The sequence below is a fragment of the Acartia tonsa genome, chromosome 4 (assembly GCF_053477335.1).
Source record: "Acartia tonsa isolate MP-2025a chromosome 4, ASM5347733v1, whole genome shotgun sequence".
NCBI classification, from domain to species: Eukaryota; Metazoa; Arthropoda; class Copepoda; order Calanoida; family Acartiidae; genus Acartia; species Acartia tonsa.
The window spans coordinates 56610045-56625095 of NC_137263.1; the positions used below are offsets into that span (position 1 = coordinate 56610045).

Here is a 15051-nt window from a genome sequence, read left to right on the forward strand (position 1 = left end):
GGTGACTTTTTAATATTTACACCAAAATTTAAGTTTTTACTCCACTTAAAATATTATCATTATTTTTTTAATTTTTCACCAATAATATGTATATTTTATCGCTTAATATCTCTGTTCAAGAATCTCTAAACGTACAAATTCGGCAGATATTATCAATAAATAATACATTTGAGTTACATTAATCGATATAATATTACTTTGATGTCGCACCAGCTTACTCTGATAAAGTGTTACTCGCAGCTGGCTAAAATGATACCCCCCATCCGACAGGATGTTCTAACTGACAAATAAATTTGGTTTATATTATCCATGTATTTCCTAAATCAATTGTTACATTATGGGCCAACCCAATGTCATCGCTCTTTGTAAGGCGTGTTGGTTGGGGGGACCCCTCCCCTTGGGGGAGGGGGGTGGAACGGCCCAGGGTTAATTACCTACACTGGAGCAGGAATATGTATTCCAGTATGGCTGAGAAACCGATTGATATCCGATGGTGCTCAGCCATACTGAAAAATCATGCATAGCATCGTATTACAGACAATTTCCCACGAATATCGAAATAAAAATCATAAAAAAACCAGCTTTGTCATCCCGGCCCTTCGGCACCTCGGACCTAATAAAACTTGTATTTATCTGCGATTAATATCTATTCTAAAGAAAGTCAGGTAAATCTAATATAATTTAATCTTCCACGTCTTCAAAATCCTCATAAAAAATAACAGGATGTCTCTATTTGATAAAATAAGGCAGCATGTTAGATTTTAAATATTACATTATGATTCCTGTAACAGGTAGGTATTGTTTAGATAGCTTTAAATTAATTTTTGCAATAGAGTCCTTTTTTGATAGAAGTTTTCTATATGATCATTATCATCTGATTTTTTTTTATGAATTTATGATTTTTAGTTAGAGGACAATATGTTACATGCAAAGTATCTCTATACTCAAGTATTTAAATGTAAGTATGTCCATATTAAGCACCATGTACTCAGGTGATTTTAAAGTTTACATGAAATTAAAGCTTTAAAAAGTGTCTCAAAAGTTCAGCCGTGTGACGTCATAAAACTGAATAATGAGAGCAGTAGTGGGAAAGGAAACCCCTAAAAAAGAGATAAATATTTTGACGTCACACCGCAGATTTTTAAGACACTTTGAAAAGCTACATGGAATTTTTGTTTCAACTTCTAAATATTGTTGAATGCATTTCAACATATTTATAAATGTTCGTTTGTCTATCTTAATTTTGAGCTTTACTTTTATGGATGTTTTTATCTTTGTTCTTAAGAGTTTATATCCCCGGCTAACAATTTCTATAATTTTACAAAGAGGAAACAGTCAAGTTAATCAAAGGAGGTAAAATTACGTTTCAAAATTTATTTTCACTATTCGGGAGGAAAAGTAGTTGTATATTAATGGATATATTGACAGGGGGAAATTTGTCGTCAAGTTAGCTTGCTAATATGGACCATATCTACTGGTCAGTTCGTTTATTCTGCTGGAGGGGAAAGGATGGATTTAAGGGGTTGGATGGGAGGTATCTTTGTTTTAGCCAGCTGGGAGCATCACTTTATAAGAATACATAAAATTCTGGCGTAACATCCATGTTTAATAAATCCTTTATTAAAAACTAGTTGTTTCAAAAGAATTTAGGGGAGATCAATTAAATAGCCAAGAACCTTGAAAGTACAACCCATTAGGATCAGCACTTTCCAAAATCTTAAGCTTCGGACAAAATATCTTACTACTTTATTCAATCGGATTTTTTATTGCTTCAGGCTATTTGAATTGCTGCTGACATGTACGGATAAAAAATATTCTTTATCTTCTATTAGATATATTCAAAAACATATATTTTTGTTATTAAACATTTTTCTAATGTTAAAGTGCTTTTAATTAATGATTTTTTCAGAGATTAGTAATTCTATCTTGAACAAAACAAATTTTTTTACTTTTTTTATCACAAATTTAGGTTTTATTAACCTTTTCTCTAATTCATCTAATTCTTAATTTAGGGACTTTTTGCGAATATAACAAAAATACTTTTGTGTAGATATGTTGAAAGCAATAATCTTTACACACCTCATCTAACTTCAAATTAAAACAAGGACGCGTTCAATCAAAGAAGAAGGGTAATTAATTTCAGGGAGGGAGGATGCATTGTGCTGTTCATTATACTAGTCCCCAAAGTCTTACAATAATGTTTTCTTATCGTTGGCTTAACACTCTTGGGGACTTGTTCATTAAGTTGAGTGTCCGAACGATTCAACCACTAATTGTAATCTATAGAAGGGGTAATTTTGTGTCATTAGGGATGTAAAATTTATCGTCCATTGTCTTATCCATTTAAATCTCCCAGTTAAATTAATTTTTATTAAAAAAACATCAAAGAATTTTTTAAAAACATCAAATAACTAAACAAACATATAGGACTTACAGACAATTGTCTATCATCCTAAGTAAAATTAGGGAAAGAAACTATTATGTTTATTGTATGGAACTACTATCAAGCTAACTAACCAGTAGAAAAAGCTGCCAACGAGCTTTGTGCTTAAGAAAATTACGGCAGTTTCCCTCATATCGACTGTATTTTAGGTTTAGGTTATGTGAGATAAAACTAGGGTAAGAGGATTCCCGATAATACCCCAAAGGGATAGGACCTCGCAGGATAAGCATAAGCCGTTGAGGCTAAAAACACAGTTTTAAAAATCAAAATAATTTTTACCTTCCAATCAGCAGTGGTGTCCCAGCCCCCCTCTCTGGTAACAATATGGTTGAGGTTGACAATCTCCAGGATATTCGCCAGGTCCTGGTCACTGTAACCCTTCGCCTTCATCTCCCCGGGGTTGTCGGGGTAGATCACCTGGTCTCTGCCAAATATTTTTAGGTTAATGTATTTATTATTACTTGGATGTTACACTAGATTATCATGTAACAAAGTGATTCTTGTATCAGGCTAAATAACAACCCCTCCCCTCCTACTGGATAATCGAACTAACCAATAAATGTAAGTGGACATAGCATCTTAAATTGACGAAAATTTCCCCCCTGTCATAATATCCACGTATATCATGCATGAAAGCTTAATTAGGTATCAATAAAAAATTGCAGTTTTACGCTAGTTTATTAATCTTTGATGCTTTTTAGGTTGGGTTAAACTGTGTACTTGTTTTGGGCCTTCTTTAGGGGTTTGGCATAAAGAAAAAAACTACACCCTTCTTTAATTTTAATTTTAAAAAAATAAAAGAGGTTTTTTTAATGCTTGCTAGGTACAAACAAACAAACGAAGCAGCTTATAGTGCCTAATTAAAAATGACGTCATACAATACAAATTACTAATGATAGACCAGTATACTTTTTAATTCACCAATGGTAAAATGTATACTGAGCTGGATCTTTAAATGTGTAGCCGTTGCCGTTGCCACTGCCAGAGGTACAGCCACTAACCTAATAGCGATCTTTAAATCAAATTGGCTACTCGTGGCCACGTCTTTAAATATTTAAATCACAACAACTTTTTGAATTTTCAGTAAAAATATGAAGAAAAATAATAATAATAATACGTAAAAACTTCAAACTTTTGAAAATCCATGTATTATTGGCAGCACTGGCAGTGGCGACGGCTACGGCTACGACCACGACTACGGCCACGGCTACGGCTCCGGCAACGGCTACACATTTAAAGATCCAGCTCTGGCTTATCATTGGCCATTTGTATTGTAAGACGTCATTTTTTTATCTGGCACTATAAGCTGCTTCCAAACAAACCTTAAAGTACCAATGGTCATGTAGGGCCTCTGGGGGATGAAGATGATCTTCTCTGAGGCTGGCCTCTGCAGGCGTCCCTTGTATACTGGCCACAGTCCGGACAGAATACGGAACAAAGACGACTTTCCACAGCCGTTGGGTCCAGAAACCAACACGTGTTGTCCAGGAGACACCTTAAATAAGTACATGATATTATCGCTAGATGTCTAATTGTCACAATGAGGTGGATATCATGATGAGAGAATATAGAACAAAGACGACTTTCCAAAACTGTTTATATTTAGTTTATAATATTGCCGTTTGACGTCTCATTTTGAATTTTTATAACAGAAAAAATTGGGCGTAGTTATGAGAAAATGCAGAAGAAAGTATTTGATAATTGCCAAGAAACTAAAGGGATAGTTACACGAAAGGCATTTGAACTTAATATAGTGAACCGCATATTTTTTCCTGGTTAATTGGTTAAACTTACATTTATATGGCATATATTTGAAAGAATTTCAATTTTCTACCACGTAGTTTTTAAAATATCAAGACTTGAAAATCATCTTTTTAAATTACATATATCACAAGAAGACGATTTTCAAGTCTTGATATTTTCAAAACTACATGGTAGAAAATTGAAATTCTTTAAAATATATGCCATATAAATATAGTTTCACCCATTAACTAGCAAAAAATATGCGGTTCACTAAATTTAGTTCAAATGCATTTCGTGAAACTACCCCTTTACTACATTGGAAGTATTACATTTTTAGTTGCATTGTTTATCATTGTTTCTGAAATTTGTCTTTTTGAGTAATAGTATAATATTAAGTAGTAAACGTTTTTTGTCTGTCCCAAAGAATCTTGATAACCGCTGAACCAATATTGTTCTCTTTTACAGTGCAGCTTCTTATAGGTCCTTGGAAGGTTTTTAACTATTTTTTGGGAGGGTTCTACACCCCCCTCCCTTTAAAAAATATAGGTCCTTGGAAGGTTTTTAACTATTTTTTGGGAGGGTTCTATACCCCCCTCCCCCTAAAAATATTTTTTTAACTCTTTTGAAACTCAAATTTAAAATGGGATAAGGTCAACTTTTCCCCCTCCTACCAGTGCCCCTAGAGGCTTCTAGGGGCGTAGCCGCTAGTTATATAATATTAAGTCCAATGACCCCTCCCTCCAAGACAAATTAAAACAAACCTGAATAGAAAGGCTGGGAACAACAATGTCACAGTTGGGTGTGACAATAGGTACTCTGTCCAGCAGGATATCACCAGAGGATATCTGGACAACTCCCTTGATCCAAAGAAGATAAAAGTATAGTATAGAATCCAGGTAGAAGATTCTGCCTGGCTAGCCTGAAATAAACTTGGAACTGTTAAAAGCCTACTAAGTACTTCTGGCTTTTAGTAAAAGCGCATGCTTTTAGAAAATATCCAGATATACTATTGAAATACATGCATTTTAAATAATTTACTGAAAGCTAGAAGGACAGGCATTCAGCCCAAAACCATGTACAAAAGCAAATTCAAATATGAATTTAGTAAAAATGACTAAGAAATATTTGGACAAAATAATGATATTGGCATTATTAATATATTTTCTTGGTAATAAAGTTGGTTTTTCAAGCGAGACTTTTCTTGAATTTTTCAAGAACTATTTGAGGTTTTCAATTCTATACTTTATCTTCTTTGCCTTGATCAGGGGAACTCCATTGTACAGTTCCAGCTCATGACACTCACGGACCACTCCTCTCTCATATCTAAAAGCAGGGATATAAAGGGATAAGACAATGACTGTTAAATAAAACTTTACCGATGATGATACAAATAGTGGTTGAAACGTTTGGACACTCAACTTGATTAATCAACTGATTAAGATTCATTAAAAGTCCACAAAGTTGTTAAGCCAACAAAAAAGAAAAAGTTATTATGAAACTTTGGTGACTAGTATAATAAACAGCAAGATGTCCCATCCCGCCCGGATCTTAAAAAAACAAGGATAAAAAACATGCATAAAAACAATGCTCAAAATTAATGGACAAGCAAACATAGAGTGATATTGCTTAAATAAAAATGTTATAGATATTTATCAAAAATAGCTGGAAAACAGTATGTTCAATATTATTATTTACTTATTTAGATTTGATTGTTAATAAGTTGGAGGCATAACAGCTTTGATGAGTTGCCAAATCCCTGCCTAATAATCCTGGACTTAAGTATGACTAATGAAAATGATTTGTATGGATTATTCCCCTGGCTATAACCTACCTATAATCTGGATAATAAAGTTATAATATAGAGAGACAACATATTTAGCTACATATATTCTTATTGTCCCTCTACTGAAACCACATTTTATCTTTAACTAATCTTTACTAAAGTAACTAGATTTTTGTTTCTTAAACTGTCTAGAAAGATTATGTAAAAAGCTGTAAACTTTTTAGTAATCATGTGTCAAAACTATATTGATTTGTTACTGTTACTGCATCTTAAGATTAGAGTTATTAGTTAAAAAAATTTTTGTAACTAGTTTTCATTAAATTATACTTTTTTTGTCTGCTACAAAGAGGGTCAATGTAATTTATTCCTATGTTATTATTAAGTTTATATCTATTTTAACATATTTATTATTTATCCTAAGGTAAATCTAACAAGCAGACATATATTTAGTAGCATCAAACTTTTTTTGTCTGTTATGAAACTTATTTTATTGTGTACATCTATTCTTATATATTCATTATTAAGCCTGAGGTAAGTCTAACAAGCAGATCATTCTAAATTTAAATTTTGTTGTCTGCTATATATAGGGTCAATATAATTTGATTCCATCCAGGTTATTAGTAAGTGTACATCTATTCTTATATATTTATTATCAAGCCAGAGGTAAATCTGGCAAGAGAACAAACATCTAGTTTTCATTACATTATCCTATTTTATCTACTACAAAGAGTAACAACGTAATTCTTTAAAGTGTACATCTATTCTAATATATTTATTATTAAGCCAGAGGTAAACCTGGCAAGCAGACAAACAACTAGTTTTCCAAGTGTACATCTATTCTAATATATTTATTATTAAGCCAGAGGTAAATCTGGCAAGCAGACAAACAACTAGTTTTCCAAGTGTACATCTATTCTAATATATTCATTATTAAGCCAGAGGTAAATCTGGCAAGCAGATGATCAACTAGTTTTTCAAGTGTACATCTATTCTAATATGTTTATTATTAAGCCAGAGGTAAATCTGACAAGCAGACAAACAACTAGTTTTCCAAGTGTACATCTATTCTTATATATTTATTATTAAGCCTGAGGTAAATCTGGCAAGCAGATAAACAACTAGTTTTCCAAGTGTACATCTATTCTAATATATTTATTATTAAGCCTGAGGTAAATCTGGCAAGCAGACAAACAACTAGTTTTCCAAGTGTACATCTATTGTTATATATTTATTATCAAGCCAGATGTAAATCTGGCAAGCAGAAAAACAACTAGTTTTCCAAGTGTACCTCTATTCTAATATTTTTATTATCAAGACAGAGGTAAATCTGGCAAGCAGACAAACAACTAGTTTTCCAAGTGTACATCTATTCTAATATATTTATTATTAAGCCAGAGGTAAATCTGGCAAGCAGAAAAACAACTAGTTTTCCAAGTGTACATCTATTCTTATATATTTATTATGAAGCCAGAGGTAAATCTGGCAAGCATACAAACAACTAGTTTTCTAAGTGTACATCTATTCTAATAAATTTATTATCAAGCCAGAGGTAAATCTGGCAAGCAGACGAACAACTAGTTTTTCAAGTGTACATCTATTCTAATATGTTTATTATTAAGCCAGAGGTAAATCTGGCAAGAAGACAAACAACTAGTTTTCCAAGTGTACATCTATTCTAATATATTTATTATGAAGCCAGAGGTAAATCTGGCAAGCAGACAAACAACTAGTTTTCCAAGTGTACATCTATTCTAATATATTTATTATCAAGCCAGAGGTAAATCTGACAAGCAGACAAAAAACTAGTTTTCCAAGTGTACATCTATTCTAATATAATTATTATTAAGCCAGAGGTAAATCTGGCAAGCAGACAAACAACTAATTTTCCAAGTGTACCTCTATTCTAATATATTTATTATGAAGCCAGAGGTAAATCTGGCAAGCAGACAAACAACTAGTTTTTCAAGTGTACATCTATTCTAATATATTTATTATCAAGCCAGAGGTAAATCTAGCAAGCAGACAAACAACTAGTTTTCCAAGTGTACATCTATTCTAATATATTTATTATCAAGCCAGAGGTAAATCTGACAAGCAGACAAACAACTAGTTTTCCAAGTGTACATCTATTCTAATATATTTATTATTAAGCCAGAGGTAAATCTGGCAAGCAGACAAACAGCTAGTTTTCCAAGTGTACATCTATTCTAATATATTTATTATTAAGCCAGAGGTAAATCTGGCAAGCAGACAAACAACTAGTTTTCCTAGTGTACATCTATTCTAATATGTTTATTATTAAGCCAGAGGTAAATCTGGCAAGCAGAAAAACAACTAGTTTTCCAAGTGTACATCTATTCTAATATATTTATTATGAAACCTGAGGTAAATCTGTCAAGCAGACAAACAACTAGTTTTCCAAGTGTACATCTATTCTAATATATTTATTATTAAGCCAGAGGTAAATCTGGCAAGCAGACAAACAACTAGTTTTCATCAATAGTTGTCAATTGTCATACTGTATAATATAGTTAGGAACTTGACGGAGTATTCATGTTAATAAATACATTAACTTAAATATGATGTTATATATTTATACTAGCGGCTTTGCCCCAAGAGATGATTAAAAAAAAAAATTATGTCAAAATTTGTAAAAGGACCAAGGAACTATTCAGCAAATTAAAAAAAAAATGGGGGGGATTTTTTTGTTCTTGGGGGGGTTACTCCCAAGAAAATAGCTTAAAACCATGACGGGACCAATAGGTATATACCCTAAAGAGTAGAATCCAAGCGGTTCAGTGGTTACCGAGATCTTAAGGGACAGACAGACAGACATCAAGCTACTTTGTATTATAGATAAACCTTCAAACTTTTATAAAATTAAATAGGATGATGTAAGGATTTTATTAAGTGTTCACAAATACATCAATTTAATAAAAAGCTTCAAACTGAGTTGTAAAGCATTTGAGCATTTTTGCAAGAAATCTAAGATATCTCTCTTTAATAGCAGCTGAGAAAATACCGCAATATTATTTTTTTTTGTGAGTAGCTAAAGCAATATGGGTAAACTTAAGGTTAAACTGTTTTTTATGTAACCAAAGGGAGGTGGGTAAGAAGAAAAAAAGTGTTTCTAAAGATCATGAATCCTTGTCCTATGGATCTGAGGGGGGAATGAATAGCTGGATCTTTAAATCATTTTAGTGGTGAGCCAGATCGGAGTGAGCCGAATTTCAGCCAATCACAGCGCGGCATTACATAAAATGCTGTGCTCTCATTGGTGGAAAGTTGGCTCACCCCGATCTGGCTCACCACTAAAATGATTTAAAGATCCAGCTAAGGTATAAATGTTTAGCTACATGTCATTTCATCTTTATTTATCTTCTGTTTTGTTTTACCACTGAACCCTTGTTGGTGTCCCTAACTGTGAGTGATCTAAATTGCAAGCATCGGACCCTTTGCCAACATTAATTACTGATACTGATTCTACAATACAGGCAGGGAGGGGATATTGGGCTGTTTAATATACTAGTTCCTAATGTTTCTTATTTGTTGGCTTAAGAATTTTAAGGCCTTTTTTTGAATATTAATTGGTTCATTAAGTTGAGTTTTTAAACTAATAGTAATCTATAAAAGGGGTAGTTTTGTTTATACATCAATTTATCGGCTATTGTCTTATCCCTTTAGATACCTGGATTCTATACATTATATACATCATTATATAAATATACACGGATCCATGAAATTACAATGTTGAGTTTCAAAAAACGGACAATAAAACGTAAAATATAAAATGACAGATTTTTTGTATTACCATTTTTTTAGAAGCAAACCTATAATTCACTTTGTCTGTCCGTCCGTAACGCTTTATGAGAAACTAGCGGCTTCGCCCCTAGCCTCTAAGGGCTTTGCCCCAAGAGGTTTTATCAAACTAATTTTTAGTGTTTTAGATATTAAAGAAAATTTAAATTTTTTTTTTTTGGATGATGTATTTTCTATTTTTTTTGGGGGGGGGTAAGGGGTGTCCCACCCCACCAAGAAAATAGTTGTAAACCTTCCCGGGACCTATGAGAAGCTACCCTGTAAATGAGTACCCGATCGGTTAGCGAGATCCTTTGCTACAAACAAACAGACTGACAAACAAACAGACAGCCAACATTGTTCTACTTTGTATTATAGATATGATTTTCTCATTTATCAATAGTATTCAGTATATGATTTTCTTGGTCCGTCAAGCTTTCGTCAGGCATGCTTCAAAATATAAATACTTACCTTTTAATGTAAAGGTTTGTGATTTTTCATGAATTATACATAGAATATCTTTTATCTTTCCTTCTCTTTTTATGACAATCGAACATCTAAGGTGGATTCTTAAAAAAAATTGCCCCACTAATCGCTTAGTAGGGCAAAATTGTTTTCGTGAAAAATCCTACAATAAAATCTTATGTTAATAACCCTTCTATGATTTTTTAAAATTTTTGTAGATTTTTAATGTGATTTTGGTGGATTTTTCACGAAAACAATTTTGGCTCACTTAGCGATTAGTGGGGCAAATTTTTTTTAAGAATCCACATCTGCTCTAATATATTCTTTGTACTACAACTTATTAAAATCAGTTCCTCCAAGCATAGGTATACATACAGGGTGGGGCAAATAAGACCGGAGAAATTCTAACTTCTAAACAAATGAACATAAAATCGTCAATTTTAAAGATTTTATTGAATTTTAAAAACTGGCAAGCAAAATAGGTATATGACTATTAGATTATTCAATAAAATCGCCGCCAGCCTAAATCACCACCTGTACCCGCCTCCTTAACCGCCGGCAGGTCCAGGTCAAAATGTACCTGTCCAAGCTGGCGTAAATCTCCTTGATAGTGGCAATGAGGGAGGTCTTTGTGGCATGGGCACGTCTATTGGTGCATGCTTCAAAGTAGCCCAGGCCCAAAAGTCCATTGAATTAAGATCGGGGTGCTGGGAGGCATATGGGTCCCTGAAGTCAAGAACCGAGAAATTTTCACGAATTTTCACGGTTTTTGACGTTTTTTACATCTCAAAATCTGTCCCGTTTCACTTTGCTGGAGTACTACAGCCAAGCCATTTCAGATAGAGAGCTCTAGTCTTTTCTAGTGTCTTACTTATGTATCTAACAGTATCCCCAGAAAGTTGCATAACTCTACCTCACCTACAAATGGGCTGAGGTCAGATTTAGTGGGCCCTAGTCGAGAATCCAGATTAAACCACCGGCGCATTTGGAATCTGCCTTGTTGAACATATGCGCGGCCAGCTCATTGTACATGTCCATCTTCGTCCAAAGATTTTTTTGTGCTAAAAGGTCATTACCTAAGCTTTTTATAGTGTGGTCAAACGTCCTGATTGGTCAAATAGTTTTGGCGCTATGGCCGTTTAAAGTTTGTCCGGTCTTATTTGCCCCACCCTGTATATTAATTACTAGCAGTGCTGATACTCTAGGAATATGTGCGTCCGTCCATCTAATCTAGATACCCTTTCATAATTATTATTACAATTACATAAAATAGTAGGTTTGTTTTGTCTGAAGTTTATGATTTCAATCCCAGGACGGAATTAATACCATAAAAAAACCTAGTTTTTACCACTTTTATGGTAAAATTTTACCAGCCTATACGATTTAAAAGGTGGTAAAATTTTACCGTAATCGTGGTAAAAACACTTTTGGTGGTACTCTGTGACGCTTTTTACCAGCGATTTTTACCACAATTATCGGTAAAATTTTACCAGATTTCCGGTAAAATATTACCATTTTAGGACGCAAATTTATACCAGATTTTGACCAATTTTTACCACTTTTTTGGTAAAATTTACCGCAAATTTCTGGTAGATTTTACCGAAAAAGTGGTAAAACTGTTCAACACCTGGTAATATTTTTGCCCTAAACTGGTAAAATTTTACCAGAAATAGGGTAAATATGGTAAAAATTTACCAATAATTGTGGTAAAAACGGGTGGTAAAAATCACGAGAAAGTGGTAAAAAACGACCTTAATTATAGAAAAACCTCGCTTGTACACAAAACGCAAAAATAAAAAAAAAAATTGTTTTCATTATTATCTTTATTGATTGAAACACTTAAACATATTTTTTTACATAATGATTTACATAGGTACGATAGCGCGATACTATATAGGTATATATTCACAGAAATTTTCTTAATTAGTCTATAATTCTAGACGTGGTTTAAATGACCAAATATTACATAGTTTTACAGATAATATAACTGCATGTTTAATCGGTTTAAGCTGAGAAATTAACACAAATATACATAGGTTTTAATTGCTGAGATCTGGATTCTAATTGTACTTTATACTAGAACATTTTTATACACAAGAAAAATATATTACGAAGTTACTTTCCATTATTAAATTTTCAAAAATTTGCTATATAGGAATAGCGGTTTCAAATATAATATTATATGAATATTCTCATCGTCAGAACAAAACTGTCAAAACTGTCATATAGATTAATGTACGTACAAATTAAAGGTGGTTAAACATATTTTTGACTCAAGATATCTTGATATATATCACTTTTTTATCACAAATAGTTTATATATGATCTGACTGGAAGGACTATTATACATCAGCTTACTTTTGTCCTTCTTTTCTTTCTTTTTGCCTCTTGTGAAAGAAGACGCGGCAGTCTGGACACATATAGGTGCATTCGATGAGTCTTGTGTTCAATGGCAGCTCGCTTCGGGGACTGCGTCCATGGGCGCAGGTCTTGATTTTCCCCGGTGTTGCACTTCTTTTGCGCCTACTCAGTTTTGATGCTGGCGGGATTGTAGGAGGGGGTGGTTCAAACATCTCCTGCTCATCATCTGACACCCGATACACTGAAATTAAAATATTTTTTAAAATTACTTTTTTTTACAAAAAAATACTTCAATTTTACAATAGTTTTTTTTTCTAGCCTAACCTAACCTAGTGTATTAATAGAAAGAGTAATATTTCTAGTTTTAGCCTAGCCTAGCCTAGCCTAGCCTAGCCTAGCCTAGCCTAGCCTAGCCTATTCTAACCTAACCTAACCTAACCTAACCTAACCTAACCTAACCTAACCTAACCTAACCTAACCTAACCTAGTGTAATAATACAATGTATTACGGCATTTTCTTAGTGCCTAGTACAGAAATGTTTCACTATATGCTTTGGGCACAGTCGCTAGTATAAATATTGTACTATACCTGGGCTTTTTGGTCCTGGATTCTTTATGTTCACATAAATTATATCAAAATCCGGTTTGTCTTCCATCCTGAAATTAAACAATCTATACTACAAAGTAAAACGATTTTTGTTTGTATGTAGCGAAGGATCTTGTTAACCGCTGAACCGATCGGGTTCTTCTCATAGGTACCGGCAAGGGAAGGGAGTGGCAAAAGAAACTTTAAGGATATACTTCATATTAGAGGGTTTAGCGTACAGAAAAATCATTTACAACACAGTCGCCAGGATAAAGTAGTAAAAACAATTTTTAAAAAATCTTACTTTGCTGGTGTTTCCATAACAGTGACTTCCTTAACCTCGTTCTCATCCGAATTTTCTGGAGAGCCAGCTGCAGCTGTTTTGTTCCTGAATTAAACAATATATATATAATAATCTATTTAAATTAAGTAGTTAACTTTTTGGTTCCACATTTACCCCTTCCACCTTACCCAGCTAGAGGCGTACTTGCTAGTACTCGCTTTTAATAAATAAAGGAACACGTTGAATTTGTCTTTACAGAAAAATCATTTACAACACTGTCGCCCGGATAAAGTATGAAAAAATAATATTAAAAGAAATATCTTACTTTGCTTCTCCTTCCATAACAGAGGCTTGTCCGACCTTCTGGTCATCCTTTTGTGCCGCCGGACATTTCTCGGATTGCTCCCTGAATTAAGCAATCATATTATTATTAAATAGTAAACTTTTTATGGTCCACATTTACCACTCCCACCTTACCCCTAGAGGCATACTTGCTATAGTTTTGTAATATATAAAGGTGAATTTGTCTGTACCGAAAAATCATTTACAACACAGTCGCCCGGATAAAGTATGAAAAAAGATTATTAAAAGAAACTAGTGGCTACGCCCCTAGAAACCTCTAGGGGCACTTAAGGTTGGAAGGGGAAAAATCAACATCTTCCCATTTTCAATTTCAGTTTCAGAAGAGTAAAAATATTTTTTGGGGGAGGGGGTGAAGACACCCTGCACAAAAATAGTTTAAAACCTTTCCAGGACCTATAAGAAGCTTCACTTTAAAGGAGAACAATATCGGTTTAGCGGTTATCCTTCGGGACAGACAAAAAACGCTTACTACTTTATATAATAGGATATCTTACTTTGCTTCTCCTTCCATAACAGAGGCTTGTCCGACCTTCTGATCATCATTTTGTGCCGCCGGACATTTCTCGGATTGCTCCCTGAATTAAGCAATCATATTATTATTAAATAGTAAACTTTTTATGGTCCACATTTACCACTCCCACCTTACCCCTAGAGGCATACTTGCTAGTTTTGTAATATATAAAGGTGAATTTGTCTGTACCGAAAAATCATTTACAACACAGTCGCCCGGATAAAGTATGAAAAAAGGATATTAAAAGAAACTAGTGGCTACGCCCCTAGAAACCTCTAGGGGCACTTAAGGTTGGAAGGGGAAAAATCAACATCTTCCCATTTTCAATTTCAGTTTCAGAAGAGTAAAAATATTTTTTGGGGGAGGGGGTGAAGACACCCTGCACAAAAATAGTTTAAAACCTTTCTAGGACCTATAAGAAGCTTCACTTTAAAGGAGAACAATATCGGTTTAGCGGTTATCCTTCGGGACAGACAAAAAACGCTTACTACTTTATATAACAGGATATCTTACTTTGCTTCTCCTTCCATAACAGAGGCTTGTCCGACCTTCTGATCATCATTTTGTGCCGCCGGACATTTCTCGGATTGCTCCCTGAATTAAGCAATCATATTATTATTAAATAGTAAACTTTTTATGGTCCACATTTACCACTCCCACCTTACCCCTAGAGGCATACTTGCTAGTTTTTTAATATATAAAGGTGAATTTGTCT

At 33.7% G+C, this 15051-nt stretch overlaps 1 protein-coding gene and 1 long non-coding RNA gene across 2 annotated transcripts in view; both read right to left on the minus strand.

Moving 5' to 3' along the window:
- The window catches only part of LOC145315564 (ATP-binding cassette sub-family D member 2-like), a 162535-nt gene that overhangs the window by 110600 nt on the left and 36884 nt on the right, over window positions 1-15051 (minus strand). Inside the window, exons 18-21 of the mRNA XM_080155546.1 lie at window positions 5443-5509; window positions 4948-5043; window positions 3766-3938; window positions 2723-2867 (exon numbers count right to left, since the gene is read on the minus strand). Of these exons, the coding sequence (XP_080011672.1) occupies window positions 2723-2867; window positions 3766-3938; window positions 4948-5043; window positions 5443-5509 (481 nt within the window). The remainder of the gene's footprint in view (window positions 1-2722; window positions 2868-3765; window positions 3939-4947; window positions 5044-5442; window positions 5510-15051) is intronic.
- On the minus strand, window positions 12038-13208 carry LOC145317896 (uncharacterized). The gene is made up of 2 exons (XR_013879144.1): window positions 13183-13208; window positions 12038-12834 (listed from the first exon to the last, which is right to left on the minus strand). It is a non-coding gene; the product is annotated as an uncharacterized LOC145317896 (long non-coding RNA).